The following is a 17,152-nucleotide window of genomic DNA, read 5'->3' on the forward strand; positions in this document are numbered from 1 at the left end:
TCATATCTTACATCAATATATATATAACAATCTGAGACTACCCATTATTTAGTCCATTTTAAATTGTCATTCTACCCAATAATCATATTAGTCATTACAAGTGTATGACAACATGTAAAGGCAGAGTTGGTGAAACCCACTTCTGCAATATTCACCCTATTATAATGATGAGTCTGTTTGGTCATACAGAGAGATATAGTGGTGGGTGAACAAGAAAAATTGTGTCGCACACTTTGTTACACACCTTTTCAAGCTGATATAGTAAATCTATATGATATATTATTATATTTCTAGTAGGTAGTAGTATCAGACTAATGGTAATTGTGGTGAAAATGAAACATAATAATAGTAGTTTATGTAGTAGATATGATATAAGATAGGTAGATGTTTACCTTAAGATTTTATTGTCCCTGCTTGGAGAAGTGGCCCACAGCAAGGCACGCAATACAATATATTATCAATATAAAGGGTTAAAATAAAGGAAAATATAGTTCATGACACATTAAATAAAACAATCCCCCTTTTTATTTACCACTGCATCATCAGAGACACATGTCACAAACCTGCCCAAACACAGCTGACACCATACACACCATATTGAGCTATAATCACATGGTACACACATCATGAGCCAGGATGATATAGCCAAACTAAAGAACAACACACTCTTGTGTTACAAACATAGTAAAAGGAAACAGAAGGCTTTCAACACTTAGCTATAGTACTGTATCAATATAAGACCGTAGTCAGTGACCTTCTTAATATGAAATTATTACAAAGCCCTATACACACATGCTTTCTCATTGATTTTATAACATGAAACCAGTGATCATAAACATTTGCAATGTGTTTTTGCAGCACAGTACATTTAGCTGCAGGGGGCCGGATTCCAACCCACGCTACAACAGAGAGGTCTGTATGAATATTTTGTGGTTTGAGCTAAATCTGTTTCTAGGAAAGACCAGAAAACCCCAGCGGGTCTGTCCTGAACAACATCCATGACACACATCCGCTTCAGACTGCGACTCACCAGAAAATACAGCGGTACATTTGTTTGATGGCTTTCGTCAGTCATTACTGAATCCTTTGCTTCTGGGTGCCTTGCTGTTTTGTCTCAGCAGAGGGTGCTGTTAAACAGTTTTTGATGGCTTGTCAGGGAAGTTGCTCATTTCTTTACAGTCTGGGCTTGTGCGGGACGGGGCTGTGGATGCCTCCTTTGGTGAGCAACAGCTTGAGGATAAAAAGAGGAATGGGGAGAGAGCAGTTGCTAAAAATGTATTATGCTGAGTGTACAAATGATAGAAGATGAAATATAGCATGACAGCCCCTCCCACTCTGACTGTGTTCCTGTTTACATTGTTGTTGTTCTTTTTTTTTACATGAGCCTGGCAGGCAGGGTGTGGTGCGGCCTCTGTGACACAGATGAGAGAACACGCCTGATGTAACTGATCAAAAGAATTTATTTTAAATTAAAGTAGCCTGAAGTACAAAACTATAAATGTGGAGTCAGTGGTGTGCGTGCATGGATGTAGGGATGTTGTAAGGTGTAAAACAACACTAAAAGAAGCCAGGAGCAAACGCAACCAGGTGGAAAGCATGAGGCCTGCCCCCCCACCCCACCCAGCCCCGCCTGCCAGCCTCCTGCAGAAAAATGAACAACAACAAAGTAAAGAGGAACTCAGACCAGTTTAATACATCTATGACCCAGACAGACAGAGAGGGAGGGGCCGTCACAAACAGAACAACAAAGCAGGGACGTTTCCTCTACATAAATGTACCTATATAAATATAATTCTGCATGTGACTGTTTTGGATTAGATCATAATACTGCATTTACTCCATTTGATTTGTTTTTTATCAATTTTTCCTCCTTTGCGTTTTTGCTTTTCACGGCTTTCCTATCAACACCATATGTTTGAAATCAGCACCAGCTTTAATCATAAAAATGCGGCTCCAGTTTGACCTCAAACCAGACTGTGATGACATAGTTCTCTAAACTATGTCAAATCCCTTTCAGATAATAAGGGTCCAATGTCTCAGTTATAAGGAGTTGCTGTGTGATATTCGCTTCACTATCTAGTGCCTTCGCAGCTAAAGGAAGTCTAGTAGTGGCCATTTTTTTAGAAAAAAGAAACAGGAATTTCTGGCCTATCCAATCTACACACAGTGACATACTGTACCTTCTGATGGGCTTGACCTGGCTAATGTGATCAGGGAGTTTGCAGTTTCTGGTGTCTGGCAGCAAGATGCTAACAACAGCAGCCAGGATGCTGAGTGTGCCGAATACAATGTACGGGAGGATCTTGCTGTAAACTCCTGCAAACAGAACAAAAGACACTTAAATAAGAAAATGTCTTTTTTTTATATGCAATACACAGTCTTAGCCTACATTCAAGATTATATATATATATATATATATATATATATAATCTTGTATTTATTTGACCAACATATTCACATATCTAAAAGGCCAAGTACAGTTTAGTAAATAAAACAAAAAATCAGACAGTGAATTTTATCACAGGAATGGCAAGAAGGCCAGTTTACAGCAGAATGTATGTCACAAGTACAGAGGAAGTACTAGCTGTGTATGAATGAATGAATGAATGAATGAGCACATACAATAATAAACACATTAAGCGCTGTGATGGAGTGGAAGGAACGGCCGCATTTTGCCAAACCACGTGATCTTTGTTTTGGTTCTTTGTGGTCTTGAGCAAAATGAAAACAACCAGGATTTTGATAAGAACCCACATATTCCCCAGTCCTCGACCTCTGACCCACTGAAGAGGATAGTGGACGAGATAGATGCAAATCCTAGAAATCTCATCCAACCTGCACTGTAAATAAATGGAATTTGGCTAACAAGTCTCTTTTGATCAGTGACCCAATTAATAGTTATAAACTTGATTTTATTAACTGAAATTTAATTTTTAATTTTTTTAACTGAAACCTGGTTAGACAAAAATGGCAGAATTGCTGTTCATATTGAATCTGCACCCCTTAATTTAAATTGTTTAGATATTTTTAGAGCTGACAGGAGAGAGGGTGCCATCGCAGGTCTGTTCTCTGATGCATTTCAGTGCAAACAAGTGTCATTTGGGGATTTTATATCTTTTGCATATCTTTCTTCTACTTTGAAATGATCTTTTCAAGTTGTATTTCTGATTGTATATCGACCACATTTCGATTTAACAGTGGACATGCACACACAAATGTAACAAAACCGAAAACACACATACCTATGTAGACGACATAGGGAGAGATGATGCTGCCTATGCGTCCAGCTGTGGACGACACTCCCAAGCCCATGTTCCTGACCACAGTGGGGAGCAGCTCAGTGGAAAACAAATAGAGGAAGGCGTAGGCCCCAGACACACCCAGCTTTCCCAGCAAGGCTAATACCTGGGACATGGCATGCATATCTGAACAGACAGACATGGCTGTTAAACTATAGGCATACGCAGTCTCACCTAATGCATAATATCCTTGTGCTTTACATTGCATTATATTACATCATTTAGCAGACGTTTTTGTCCAAAGTGACTTACAATAAGTGCATTTTGTCAACAGTAGCCACATCATGTCCCGCCATGATGACTGCTTTGATTTTATCAAATCACACCGGTCAATCGTAGCCTTTGTAGAACATACAAACCTTCAGGGACCAGCTTGATGATCAGAAGCATGATACCGCAGAACAACAGCGTGGAGAAGAGGATAGTTGGCCGAGGTGCCCGTTTAATCAGCAGCCAGATGGCTACATAGGCCACAATCTCAGTGACTGCGGATATGAAGCTGTTGAGGTAGGCATTTCCATGCATGTTGCCAGTGTTGAGAGAGAGTCCGTAGAAGACCATGACGGTGACTGCCCTGGGGGAGGAGCGGAAATACAAAGCAGGATGAGGATGTATTTAAGGAATGTATTTAAGAAAGTGAAGTATTTTTTCATGACTTTCAAGGGGGCATATTGTAGGAATTAACATGCTCCTATTTTTCTACATTTATTCAACCCTGTTTAGTGAAGACACGACTGATATTTGACTTTGTTTGATCATCAAGATTTAGTAATTACATTTTCCGAAACTCCAGTTAGTTCCAGTTAACACACCACAACTGTAATTGGTCTTGTTTAGCATCCCTTTCTAAACGCTACTTAAATTGTTCCTATTAGCCATGTTTGCAGCAATTTATTTTAAAGGCCCTCTGGAATGCCTCCGCTCAGCAGGTAGGCATCATTTTAAATGGGGGGGGCAATCAGAGTGACTGCTCCATGTGTGACAAATTATTTGTCAAACATTATTTTTAGTTGTAAAACCACATAAGGCAAATTGTTTTTTTAAGTTGAAACCTAGTATATATGAAAATCTATTTAGGAAAATTAAAAAATATGAAAATGTGTAAATGTGACAGAAGCAGACAGAGTAGCCTAGGGAGGACGGCACATTACCATAGGACCAACAGGATAAATGTTATGTTCCTCATGTTAGTGGTGCGGATCAGGTCCACAAAAGTATATGTCTGCACCTGCCGCTCTTCCCCACCTTTATTTTGCTGAATCACAAACAATACAAAGAGACACAGAATAGCCACACTGCATAGGTTATAACACATAGACTGTAAATCCTACTTGCACGTTGGAAAAGTACCAACCGACTACTTCCACAGTTTAGGGCATATTTTATGTTGGAGCACAAATAGCGTTGTTGACACAGTTAGTGTGAGGGGTAATAACGGAGTGAGTACCATTAGCTCCAGGCACTCGTCGGCCCTAAATATGACCTCGGGGGCGGGGACTCCGTTCCTCTTTGCGGCGTTTCGTATGACTAGCTCCGCCTCCTCCACTCGCCCTCTCTGCAGCAGCCAGCGAGGAGACTCCGGAATCACCCTGGAGGGAGAGAGGCGCGGCGGTTCAGCGGACAGGAGAGCTTGAAGCATTTTGAGCACTAGAGGCACTCTGAGTCTGTGATGACAGCTGTCATCACAGACTATTATCATTTCCAACAATCAGAAAATTATCATTTGTTATATACAGTATAACAAAATTATTTGCAGGTGACATAAATGGCGATAATAGACAAGTTTTTAAGTATTTTGATGTTTCTTCAAGACAATTAAAGGCAATTTTATAAGCTTAATGTTGCTTCCAAAACACTTTTTAAGTTTCATGTCCATGCCGCTTGAGAGATTTGTTTTAATTGACTTCTATTTATTTATTAAATTATGTTTAACAAAATAGTTCAGAGGTAAATAGAGTCGGGCACAGGAAACTGCTCAATTTCAACCTTTTAACTTTACCAGTACATCCAGTGATATTTCCTATCAGATTTGAATCTTTCCCTCTCTATTTAATTGCTCATTGTTCGGCCTCACAGCCACCACACTGGCAGAGTAATGTTCAGGAGAGATTTTCTCTCAGACATTTACTTTGTCCTTTGCATCCTGTGTTAGAGGGATGTTCTCCATGTCTCTCCCTCTCTGCGTAAATCATGGAAGTGGTATAAACACATCAGTAAACACGGTCTGCTGGGTCTCCTTCACTTTGTCACCAGAGCTTCCTTTGTCATACATGAGAACAACAAATCAGTGATTGGAAGCAGCTCACGTACATTAGGTGTCACTTTTTCCACACAGAGCTGGCTCATGCCTGTGTGCCTTCTACCGTACTGCCTGGTGTACCAGCGCACACTGTATTTGCCCCATGGAGGTTCTAATGGTACGTTTTCACAGGGGCATCATTTCACGCGAGGGATCGCGCTGCTTCCCAGTATTGGACGCTTGATAGGCGTGCTTCGATATTGGTTCCTTGTTGCACCTGATTGGATAAACGCTGTCACTCGCTGGGCCGTCTGCCCCCGGATTTCAAACTAGAAAAACATGGCGGCTCGTTTGCAAACTTTCTCTTATATTGCGAAAATAGTTCACCGAAATGTGCTTCTGAAAACATTTAAGGCGAGAAGTAAGCCATACGGTCGCTGAATCTGTCTTCATTTTAGATTGACAACGGTTAGTTTAAAAGTTTGTACGCAAGTTTGTGAGTTTCCAGAGTTGCTCTGGACGCCCCTGATTTGCATAAAGTAGCCTAGACCTCAACTTTATGCAAATGTGGAGCGGCCAACGTGACACCCGTCTCTCGAAACCAGAATGCATTGCACGGCTGCTTACATAGAAAATGAATGGGAAGCGTGGAAATGACGGATCCTGTGGAAACGTATCACGACTCATGGGCGCCGAAAGGAAGCGGCCTCCGCTTCCGGGCCGTTCTGCGGCCGCTACGCGTCCTGTGTGAACCAAGCGTAATTCCCACTGCGCATTGCAGTGAGCGAACAAACAAACAAACCAATGAACACACACAGTAGAGCTGAACAATTAATCAATTTTTTTTGTCACAATATGAACTTATGCAATTAATTGCTTAAGAGAGGAGCGTCCAAAATAGACATGTATTTTAGTGCTGCGGGTAATCTCTGGTCCAATAATCAAGTAGCCTACAATTGGTGAGAACCTTTCATCATACTCAAACTCAGGAAACCCTGCACACTGGCATCTACTTATTTTTTTTTAACAAAATTACTTTTCTTTAAACAATTTTAAAGTTCTAAGAAATTTCTGACAAGAAAGACTTGTGATGATAAAAATCGCAGTTTAAATCGCAATTGCAATATTCTGTCAAATAATTGCAATTAGATTTTTTTGTCAATATCGTTCAGCCCTAACACAGACCCCGGCTAGATGCTCCTACAAACAGATACACAGTAAGGTAACCTACATAACCTACTTGTAATCATTGTCTGAGAGATAGCAGAACCATAAACAACTGAAGATACAGGCAGAGACAAGCTTTAGTGACACAATGACCAAGCGCTCCACTAAAACAATGCCTGTTTGCATAAGGACACTCACTCAACACTGAGGCAGGAACTGGTCTGGACCAGACAAGTCCAGTCCATTCCAACAGCTCAATATGGGGAGATACAGGTTTAAGCTTTTAGGCTTATGTTGTCAACCTAACAAACTGGTTTGCACTGAACCAACTTGTATTATATTGCCTGCACCTAAACTCTGGAATTTGTATATCGCACAACCTTACGCACCACTTAACCCCACTGCTGACTTTGTTTAAATTTAATTCATTGCACTAAAGTTTTTGTACTTTGAAGTTGATTGTGACTAATTTTAAGTTTAATGCTCTAAGAAACCGTGTATATGTCCATAATTGATAAAAGTATAAAAAGTCCCTGAATGGTTTAACAAATTGCCCAAACAAATTGGACAACTGTAATATACAACTTTGTATAATAGATGGCATGCATCATATCCCTTTCCAGCTCCAGCTTAGCCTCCCTTTTTCTGAACATGGGACAAAGCACCGATCAATCAAACATTCATCAGCCAATCGCTGACTTACTTACCACCACACTGGGATGTAGAGGATGCCAGGGATGGCAGCAGCGACTAGCAGCATCCTCCAGCCTCGTATTAAGTAGGCAAAGAGAGACAGGAAGGCGTAACCAATGGCAAAACATATACTGTGGCCCAGGAGAGTGAAGCTGACCCTGGTGGACTGGCTCAGGATCTCACACCCTGACCGGGAAGAGGATCAGCATCATGATATTAAGACGAGAGAAAACATTCTAGCACTGCCAGAGACCAGCAGTTCTATCACAAAACACTACATATTAATTTTAGCAAAAAAAACAGGACCTTAAGTTCAGTATTCACTCAAAGGTACAGAGCTTGATTTGTTTTAAATTTGTGAAATACATTGTTTTTATGTTTGTTTATTTTTTTTCCCCTTTATTAGACAGCTCAAAGTAGAGAGAGACAGGAAAGATTGGGAGCGAGATGACATGTGATAAGCGTCCAGGGCCAGAATTGAACCCAGAATGTCTTGTTTACATGGTGCACGCCTTGGCCCACTGAGTCACCAGGATGCCCATGCAATACATTTTTAGTAGGTAGGTGTCACTTTTTCTCATTTAGAAATGATTCCCTTCATTGGATCAAATTATTTTCTATATTTGTTTTTACTGTGCACTCTGACTGTCTGACAAAACTGGTCTGACCAGAAAGTCGAACTACGACGCAGACAGAGATATGCTGCCTTTGTGTGTCAGTTTCAGACACTAATGTATCATAAAATGTCCTTCATGTCTCTATTACTATAACTGTATTATTAGTAACAGTAGTCAGGGACACTCCAGTCACAAGATAAAACCATTTATAGCAGCAAATGGTAATACAGTTATGTTTGGCGCTCATGGTTCTGCACCAAGTTGCTCCCTGCTTACCCAGCAAGCATCTGAAGGTATAGCAGGGGCGCAATGCAAATCACCTATGGGTGACACAGAGTAGAGCCAGAGCAGCAACACTGTGCTGTGTTATCACTTGAAGAGTGACCTATAGTCTATCCAGGCTCTGCTGGATAGACCAGTGATTCTCAATGTTTTTCATATCAAGGACCCCTAATTCAATATACATTAGGGGCACAGACCCCTATTTGATGAGATTTTGTCTCTTGGACCCAAATCTGAGAATATTTTTATTGTTAGATATGATTTTGTCTAGAATTCCATGACTATCTGTATTGTAGGTAGAGAGATAGTCAATTAGTCAGTCATACTTTTTGTAAATGAAATAATGGTGAAGTTTAACAATTCATCAATTTGCTGGGGACCGCAAATTAAATAATTAAATAGACCGCCTTGTCTATTTAAATGAAGAATGGATTGTGATTGGTGTGCGTAGCGGCTTGGCTTGACTGAGTTGTGACTGACAGAAGGCGGGACCTAACACAAAAGCTTTATTTTGGAGCAGAAGTAAGACGCCCCCTCCTATCTCATCTTGGCTCTTGCGGTGAATGGGATCAAATCACAAAGGAATTGTCCTTTAAGCAGAGAGTTTAGGCCAACAGAGGTATAAAAGAACATAAATTCTGTCATTAGAACAGCTGATCTCACTTTCACTGAGCCTCACCCTCTTCCCACAGTGACCAAGGAGCCTTAGACCTCCAAACCTCTTCCCAGCAGTAACAAAGTTAGTGACTCACTCCTATTTCAAACAGCAGCTCTTGCAATCCTCGTGCCATTAATCAGGACTAAGATTTTGTCAAGATTGAAACACATGATTCCCATGGAAAATATGTTTATAAAATATAAAATATGGTGGCTCACACCCCTTGAGAAATATATCTGATGATAAATTGAGAGGAGATAAATGTAGATTTTGTCTAATGATTTAAGAAAGCTGTTGTGGCCCTCTTACTTTGCTTCCATGTCTGGATGTTCTTCTTCATATCATCATGGGTAATAATACTGATTCATGCAGCAGGGGTGCAGTAATCCCAAACTGCGGCTCTCCATGAGAATATTCATGTTCATCATATGAAGAACGATGTGCATTTGAATGAAGAATGCACCTCTGCTTGCCAAGGCCCAAAGAAAAGTTCTCAGACATCAGAGCATAAGTGAAGAGGTGAAAATCAAGAGGATCATGGCTCAACATCGTCTCCCCAGAAAGCAGAAAGCAAATCTGAGTGGAATGTGTCCTGTTAGCGATGTGGGGATTTACAAGCCAGGATGCCTCCACAGTCCTCTTCATGTTTCACCTCCCTCACTGAGAAACTGAAATCCTTCCTCACTGCTCACTAAGAAATCCCTAGATTCCCCTCCTCTCTGCTCCCAGAGATATCAGGGCCCCCTTCCCCCTATTCTCCAGAGAAGTCAAATCTCTCCTCATCCACCCATCCAGGTTTCCCAAGGGATGACGAGTTGATCCTCCTCCACCATATTTTTGGAAATTCAAGGTCCCCTCCCTGTCACGACCCCACCACTAAAAGACCAGAAATCTCAAGTCCTTGCCTCATAGCATTTCCAGAGTTACCAGCTCCCGCCACCCCAGCTCCCGAATTGCCAGTATTGCCAGTATGATCTCTGTAGGAATGTTGCTCCCTACTGTAACTGACACCTCATCTAAAAGAAAACCAGACTCTCTGGATGTGGTGGTGGACTGTGGGAATGAAGTGTCACCCTGTATCTTTTGGCATAAATTATATCAATCCTCTATGTTTGGCCCACCAAATGGCACTCTTAAATATCACTCTAATCTTTGGCAACCTTACATGAAACAAGTTGCCAGCATTTATGATCATCAAGTCGTAAGAGTTCAGTTTTGCTGAGTTGGCTTAAACTCAAAGGTTATATTTCAGACACAGCCGGTGTGATTTTGATGAAACTTGGAGGGATGACACGTTTTGGCACTGTGTTCTGGCATTTAAAGCATTACACTGATTGGCCTGATGCAGGCGCTATAATTGAACGTCAGATTTCAAACACTGAAAAACCATAACTGCTACACCACCGGTCCGATTTTGATGAAACCAACCCATTGGCCCATGGGGTGCCTGCATCATTCAGGGGGACGATATGTTTCCTTGTTCATTTTAACAAACATTCTTAATAGAGCAATGCATTTCTATACTTGGATATGGTTACAAATTTGAAAGTTGCATGTGTGACAATTACATGCCATTGGCCACAGGTACTGTGCCACTTTGATCGACAGTCAAGACTTCTCTCTCTTTGGTTTTGGTATTGGTCAGTTATCAAGAGCGTCAATCAAACAAATGCACCAAACATTCCCGCCCACTGGTTGGGGTTTGATGAGGTCACAGGCATCATGTTTTTTAATTCTTCTGTTTTCCACATGGTGTCAGAAGTGACAGGTAGAAATTCTGAGCAGGTAGAAATTTTCATACCTGAAACAGTGACTGGTGGAGAAAAAAAATCCCTGATGATGATGATGATGATGGTGATGATGATTATGATGATGATGATTATTATTATTCTTATTATTATTGCTATTCTTCTTCTTCTTCTTCTTCTTCTTCTTATTATTATTATTATTATTATCATTGTTTGTTAATTATCATTTTATTATTAAATTGATGTTATTGTGGACAGGCCTGCTAATGAGAGTCTTGCTTTTTCGGCCACATTCACCTTTAACTCTCCTCAACTCACACTCAAGTTGCTAATCGGACTGTAAACAATGACCGGCGCACGGAAGAGGAAGTTTTGGCCCGGATGTCCGCTGGCTACACCGAAAACCCCGAAATATTGGCCGTTGCCCCCAGAGTCTAATCTGTCGTCAGACGGATAGACGATGGGTTTCCGAGATTGCCTGCAGCCCAACAGTGAATATACTGGAGAAGAGATAGAGAAAGGGATGCTATTGAGAACAGCAGAGGTGCACATGGTCTCTCACCCAGCACCAGTGATGTGATAAAATTGGATATCTGGCCTATTCCTCTCAGACAGTTGAAGATACAGAACATGACCCAACTGACGGAGGTGGCTTGGATCAAGGCAAAGACTGTCTGTAAGGCCAAGCTCCAAAAAAACACTGGCTTTCTGCCAAACCTGGAAGACAATGCACACAGGCATCAAATCAACAGAGCATAATCTATATAGGAATGCCTATGTAAATATGTAAACTGAAAGAAGAGATCAAACACTATACTTGGATATGGTTCAGGGTGACAGTTCAGGGTGTACTCTATATGAGTTGACTAACTTGATCTCTCAGCTGCTTTTATGCAAAGAAGAGGCAATGAAACACGGATATCTGCTCTGGACAGGTGCAGAATCCTTGGAGAAAATTAGCGATAATGCTACATTTGTCTTTACCACATGTGTGAGCAACCCGGAACAAATACTTTCTAGATTTCCTAGTGCAGACTTTCTCAACACTAAGTTCCCCTTATAGTTCTGTGGTGGGGAGAGAGAAGTGAGCCTATGAGAGGGCCTCTGCAGCGGTATGTAGGCTGGCTCTACTGTCCACATGACAGGGCTTACCGGTCTGAGAGCTGACCGCTGGTGTAGGACCCGATCAGGACTCCTATGAAGTATGTGGAGGTGGAGAGAGGGACCTTCCATGCATTGTCACACACCAGATCCCACTACAGTTAACAGGGGAAAGGACAGTCATTCTGCTTACTGCACATCTCCATGAATATTACGTAAAACTATGAATTAACTATGAAAATGTTTTACCGTTAGGCAAAGGTAGGCGGCTGCCTTAGGTCACAAAAGACAACAATATCAAGTAAAAACACCCCACCCCACCTTTGTATTGAATATTGATGCTTAACTACTCGAACCAGAATTTCTCTGGTAAATGGTTGAAGCCATTGCAGTTTCCTTTATGTATGATTAGGATGTCTCATAGCAGCCTATGTGGGCATTGTTATGTTGTGCACAGCGCAGTTATATCTTTAGTCTGCTACTTGAAGAGCAGGTTTGTAAAAATGAGCATTATGTAGCCTATGCAATAATCAAATATTGTTATAGGTCCCCAGTAGTCGGAGCTCTAAGGTCATATAGTCGGTCACTTAGGCTGTTAGGTCGACAGTAAGCTGTATGGCTGTACTGAGCACCACCGTGCCTCCAATGCGCTTGTTGATATGTTCCGGAACCTTTTCCCTCCACACCGACTAGATTATTCTGTGTTTTTTATGCGATAGCTACCTCATCCACAATACTCGCGGTGTATTTCCCAGTGCTGAAGACCCATCCGTCCAGACAGCCCTCCGTGTCATTAAGTCGCGCTGTCTCCGTTGAATTCCCGACCAGCTTGTATCGGGAGCACATGTCAGGTCCGACCCGGGTGCTCTGCTCGTGAAAGGGAACCTCCAACTCCGTGCCATTGTCCGTGGAGTTGATCGATAGTTTGCAGCGGTGCGCGGGTACATCCGCTACAAAAACCATGCACATTCCCATGTACCCGTTGGGGATTGCACTTGCGCTCAGCAGTACAAATGCTACGATTTGAAAGGGACCGAACTCGCCCAGGAAAGACGTGATTTCATCGTAGTCTCTATTTTTTTCGCCCGTCATGTTTGTATGGTTCACGGCAAATCAACAGAAACGTAGCCGTGCTGGGTGCGCGTAAAATCTGTAGGTTCGTCCAAAATCTCCCGGGTGAATAAAGGTCTTGGGAGATATTCCGCGTTTTTTATTGCCAGCAGTCTTTAGATGGAACAGGCAACATGAAGCAAAGCCTTGGCGAGTCTCAAGGTTGCAAGTCTGGTTTCACCTAAGCTCTACTGCATCATGCGACAATAGTATGTGATTACTGGCAATCTATGCCAGTAATTATCCGTTGAAGTATGAACTTGAATGATCCGCACAGCGCGACCAGGCTTTCAGCTAAAAGAAATGTAAAAGCCCAAGATACGCAAGCGTTTAACGCCCCAGATACGCCTACCAACTCAAAACGGAGTTTGCTCTACGAGGTTGCATCTTTTATTGCTTTCATATGAGACAGCATACGGTGCTTTAAGTTTGTCCCTATAGGTCACTGACTTGACGGGCAGGTTACAGGTATGCTATGTCAGACAGACCTTGATCGCTGGCCGGTAGCCCACGAGACCTGAAGGAGCTGAGAAAAACTTTAGCACATCAAGGTCCCCAGAGATACACATTAGATCACAGACCGCCATGTGATAAGATTATGTCTACAGAAACTCGTCCTGAGAAGATTTTAGTTTTTAAATATGACTTGGTACAGAATTAAACTGGTGAGGTGAAAACAATCATCCTTATACATTACAGGTTTGGCAACATTTTTGAACTGATATCCCAAATACATTTTTTTCATTTTGGCACCAGGCCTATATTTAGTACAACAGACAGGGCAATATTAAGCAATATTTCTTGTTTTGTTTTTTTCCTTCGGTATCCCCCTCATATATAGGCCTATGTGCTCTACTTAAGGAGAAAATACTTCAGAGTACAAGACAGGTTGGCACTGGAAAGGAGTTGTATGAACTGGTTCCTCCTTCCTAGTATGTTCATGGTGTACAAGTCTACAGTGTTGTTTTTGATGTGTGTGTGTGTGTGTGTGTGTGTGTCACTTCAGATAAACAGCTCTCATCATTCCCTACTTCACAATTTTCTTTTGCCATAAAAGAGCTCTGTGGTCACCGTGTCAAATGATCACTGTATACTACATACTACATTAACATATACAGTATAATACAACACATTTGAATGTACAGACATTGAGGATTTGGTAGTAAAACTCCCTACAGTCAGCGAGACGTCTCCAGCACTGTTGCAGTTGTGTGTACAGCCACCACAAGATGGTGCAAGATAGCTGGAAACCGGGTTTTGTGTTTGTATTACTGTAAAAGTAATTCTCCTATACCCACAACATCTTTCTTCCAAGGAATGAAGTTATACATGAAGAAGACAGATGAAATAGAATTCAAATCAGTCATCTCATTTGTTTTTTATATTTCGAGTGTGTGCTAAAAGTGTGTTTTATCTACTGGCCAGATAATTCAATGTCAAAATGAAAGATTGAGTTTTGGGAGTGTCCAGAATTTAATTTGTTGAAGGTACCTTAATAAACAGGTCAAGTACTGCGGGTAACATCCTACATCAAGCTCCCCCTCCCCCTCGACACCACACCTAGCCATTCTTTGACCAGTGTTGTAACCATAGCAACGGCTCTCTGTCCAGTGCATGGCAGTGGTGACCTTTGGCCTGAGGGTCAGCAACTAGGGTCAGGGGGTCAGCTCTTGCTAGAGGACAGTAAAAGCACTTCACTGATTGGCTATCATTTGCCCTTTCGATAGCCTCATCTATATAATTGGTGTATTGACCAACTAGCCCGATGTGCACATTGTCCACAACACCTTATCCACTTTACATAGGGCAAAGTGTGTTGGGAAAGCCGCTGTGCGTGATGTTTATGTGCCTGGTAAATTTAAAAAGTGTGTGTGTGTGTAATTTTATTGCTGAAAACCTTGCCCAGTTCCTCTATCGGGCCTTCCTCTGTGGACTCTCCTCTAATGCCTTTTGAATGATGGGCAGGGAGAGAGGAAATAAATCAACCGATGAAGGACTTTCAAGATTCTGTTCACGATTAGATGAGGCCGCTAGGTAATTGCTGAGCAGGAGTAAGCAGCACTTTAAAGCCACAAATAAACAAGTAAATTACTGTAGGGTATACGTGGGGAAACCCCTTCGTCCATGAGGAGCAGCCGCTCCTTGCCTCCTCCTGATGATCTCTCCCTCCCAGGCACATGGCTTGTCAATATCTCAACATTAATTTGAGAGACTGCATGGCAGTGGAGGTGTTGGGTGGGGGGGTGGGGGGTGGGGCTCGCTGAGCGGAGCAGGAACAGAGAGAGAGGTATGGAGGTGGGGGGGGGGGGGTAGTGGCATGCACAAGACAAGGGCATAGGAAGGAGAGAGTCAGGCGGAGGAGAAATGAGAGGAAAATGGAAGGAGTTAGACGTGGGATGAAGGATGGGAGAGAGCGGGCAAGAAAGGGAGACTGGATGAGGGGGTTGTGTTTTACCCATTAACCATTCTTATACATGCCATTCCTCAAATATCAAAAGATGTTCTGAAAACCCTCTCATTTGTCCAAATGAGACCTGAAGTCAGCAGTATCCTTAATGATAATGGCTGTTTGAGAGCTGAGCTGCGATGCAAGCAGAATCCATCATTCCCTGCCATCAGATCTGCAGGCCGCTCCAGAGAGAGAGCGCTGTACAATGGTGATTTATGGGGGGAAAGTGCCGTGTTTTTATTTCGATGCAGAAACATCACCACCTGTCCGAATCCTGACCGCTGTAGCAAAAGACTTCCGGTGTTGGGAGCCGACGATAAAAATGATGGGTTGTTCAATAACCATCCTCTCCTCTATTACCGTGACATCCATCCTCTGGGCTCGGAGGTATTTTCAAAGACCCCCGTGACCTTTCACCCCTCACCCCTCCACTCTGACCCCATCCTGCACGGCCCAGATTACACTAGGGAACGACAAAACCTTGTAGCATCTCTACCTCATTCCCAGTGACACGCATACAGACTCACGCACACTCGCATGCATGCACACACATATAAACGCATGGATGCACACACAAACATCGCATACACAGTGTCATCTTTGATCTGTGTATTGATTTATATCATTTAGCTCAGCTGTATTAGTCGTTTATTAATAGTTTTCACTCATCTGTGTTTTTCATACACTGATAACTCCTGTTCTTGGCTGTCAGGAGGCCTGGGGGATTGGACGGTTAGTAGCCATGTTGGTCATCATCTTTATAAGCACTTATTATCTTTACTGGATCTTATACTTACACTTATACTTATATTATTTTGAAGGATCATTCCCAAACAGAGAGGATTAATTCACCGACAACACACACATTGGTGGATTTTTACTTGCTCTCTGCACATCTTGTCAGTCCAAGTTGCGATACGTTTGGCTTTTTGCAGCCCAGTATTCACACACTCCATACCCTCTCATGCATTAGGAACACAATAAAACGATGGTTATGTCATTATAAGCTGAGATACAGCCTTGTAATTTGGATGCGTTATGACAACAGGATTTCATTTGAAGACTCTTTAAGAATGGTCATTTTGCCGCTTTTGTTTGCATTCAAATATGTCGCCCATTTTTAATAGACTTATTGCTGAACATTTTAAAAGACTTGAGGGTTAGTATCGAATCAGGCTTGCTTCAGTGAATTTTTCAGCCTAGAGGAATTCTTTGAAGTAATGGTCTGCTAAGTAACTTCACTGCATGGAGCTCAATAGTTTTTTTCCACCCTACTTACAGAAATGATTTTTTGCAACCATATTTGCAAAATCTGCCATAACATGTATAATTGAAACTGGGAAGTATTCGCTACATTTAGAAAGTGTACAGTTGTGTGTGTGTGTGTGTGTGTGTGTTCCAAAAGGATTTCCAGATTTTCCAGCTCTCCTGCAATCTAATGGGTTATTTGTCATCTGCAGAGTAAAGGATTTTTAAAAGTCAAGCCAGGACCCACTCCCTCCCTATCCTTTCTCTCACCCTCCCTCTCTTTCCCACTACCCCCCTGACACTCGCCAGGAGAGATCGATAGGTTATTGATCAACTCTCTCTATCGCCAACCCACCAGACTAATCACCTTAACACCAGCCCGACTCTCTCTCTCTCTCTTTCTCTCTCTCTCTCTCTCTGTTGCTCTGTGTCACACACACACACATTCTCAGTGTAAGCCGTGCTTTTCTGCATTTGAAGCTTGAGCCATTTTGACGAGTGGTTTTTGTTTTTCGCTTGGTGAACATACAGAATGCGTAAA

The 17,152-nt window shown here is 42.1% G+C and overlaps 1 protein-coding gene across 2 annotated transcripts; it reads right to left on the bottom strand.

The window, feature by feature from the left end:
- Positions 1-522: 522 nt before the first annotated feature.
- On the bottom strand, positions 523-13,174 carry LOC139650600 (solute carrier family 22 member 4-like). Of its 2 annotated transcripts, XM_071527313.1 has the most exons (10): positions 12,528-13,174; positions 11,856-11,959; positions 11,266-11,420; positions 7,413-7,584; positions 4,747-4,888; positions 4,451-4,554; positions 3,659-3,873; positions 3,243-3,425; positions 2,181-2,316; positions 523-1,230 (listed from the first exon to the last, which is right to left on the bottom strand). In XM_071527313.1, exons 1-10 carry the CDS (start codon positions 12,894-12,896, stop codon positions 1,131-1,133), a joined length of 1,680 nt encoding a protein of 559 aa, XP_071383414.1. In that variant the 5' UTR covers positions 12,897-13,174; the 3' UTR covers positions 523-1,130. The 2 variants fall into 2 exon arrangements, with proteins under 2 accessions (XP_071383414.1, XP_071383422.1); XM_071527321.1 differs by lacking the exons at positions 7,413-7,584; positions 11,266-11,420.
- Positions 13,175-17,152: the final 3,978 nt, after the last annotated feature.

This window comes from Centroberyx affinis, unplaced genomic scaffold (genome assembly GCF_046629955.1).
Source record: "Centroberyx affinis isolate AG114_WGS23_722 - 3 ecotype Tasmania unplaced genomic scaffold, CSIRO-AGI_Caff_v1 ptg000112l_1, whole genome shotgun sequence".
In the NCBI taxonomy this organism is placed as follows: domain Eukaryota; kingdom Metazoa; phylum Chordata; class Actinopteri; order Beryciformes; family Berycidae; genus Centroberyx; species Centroberyx affinis.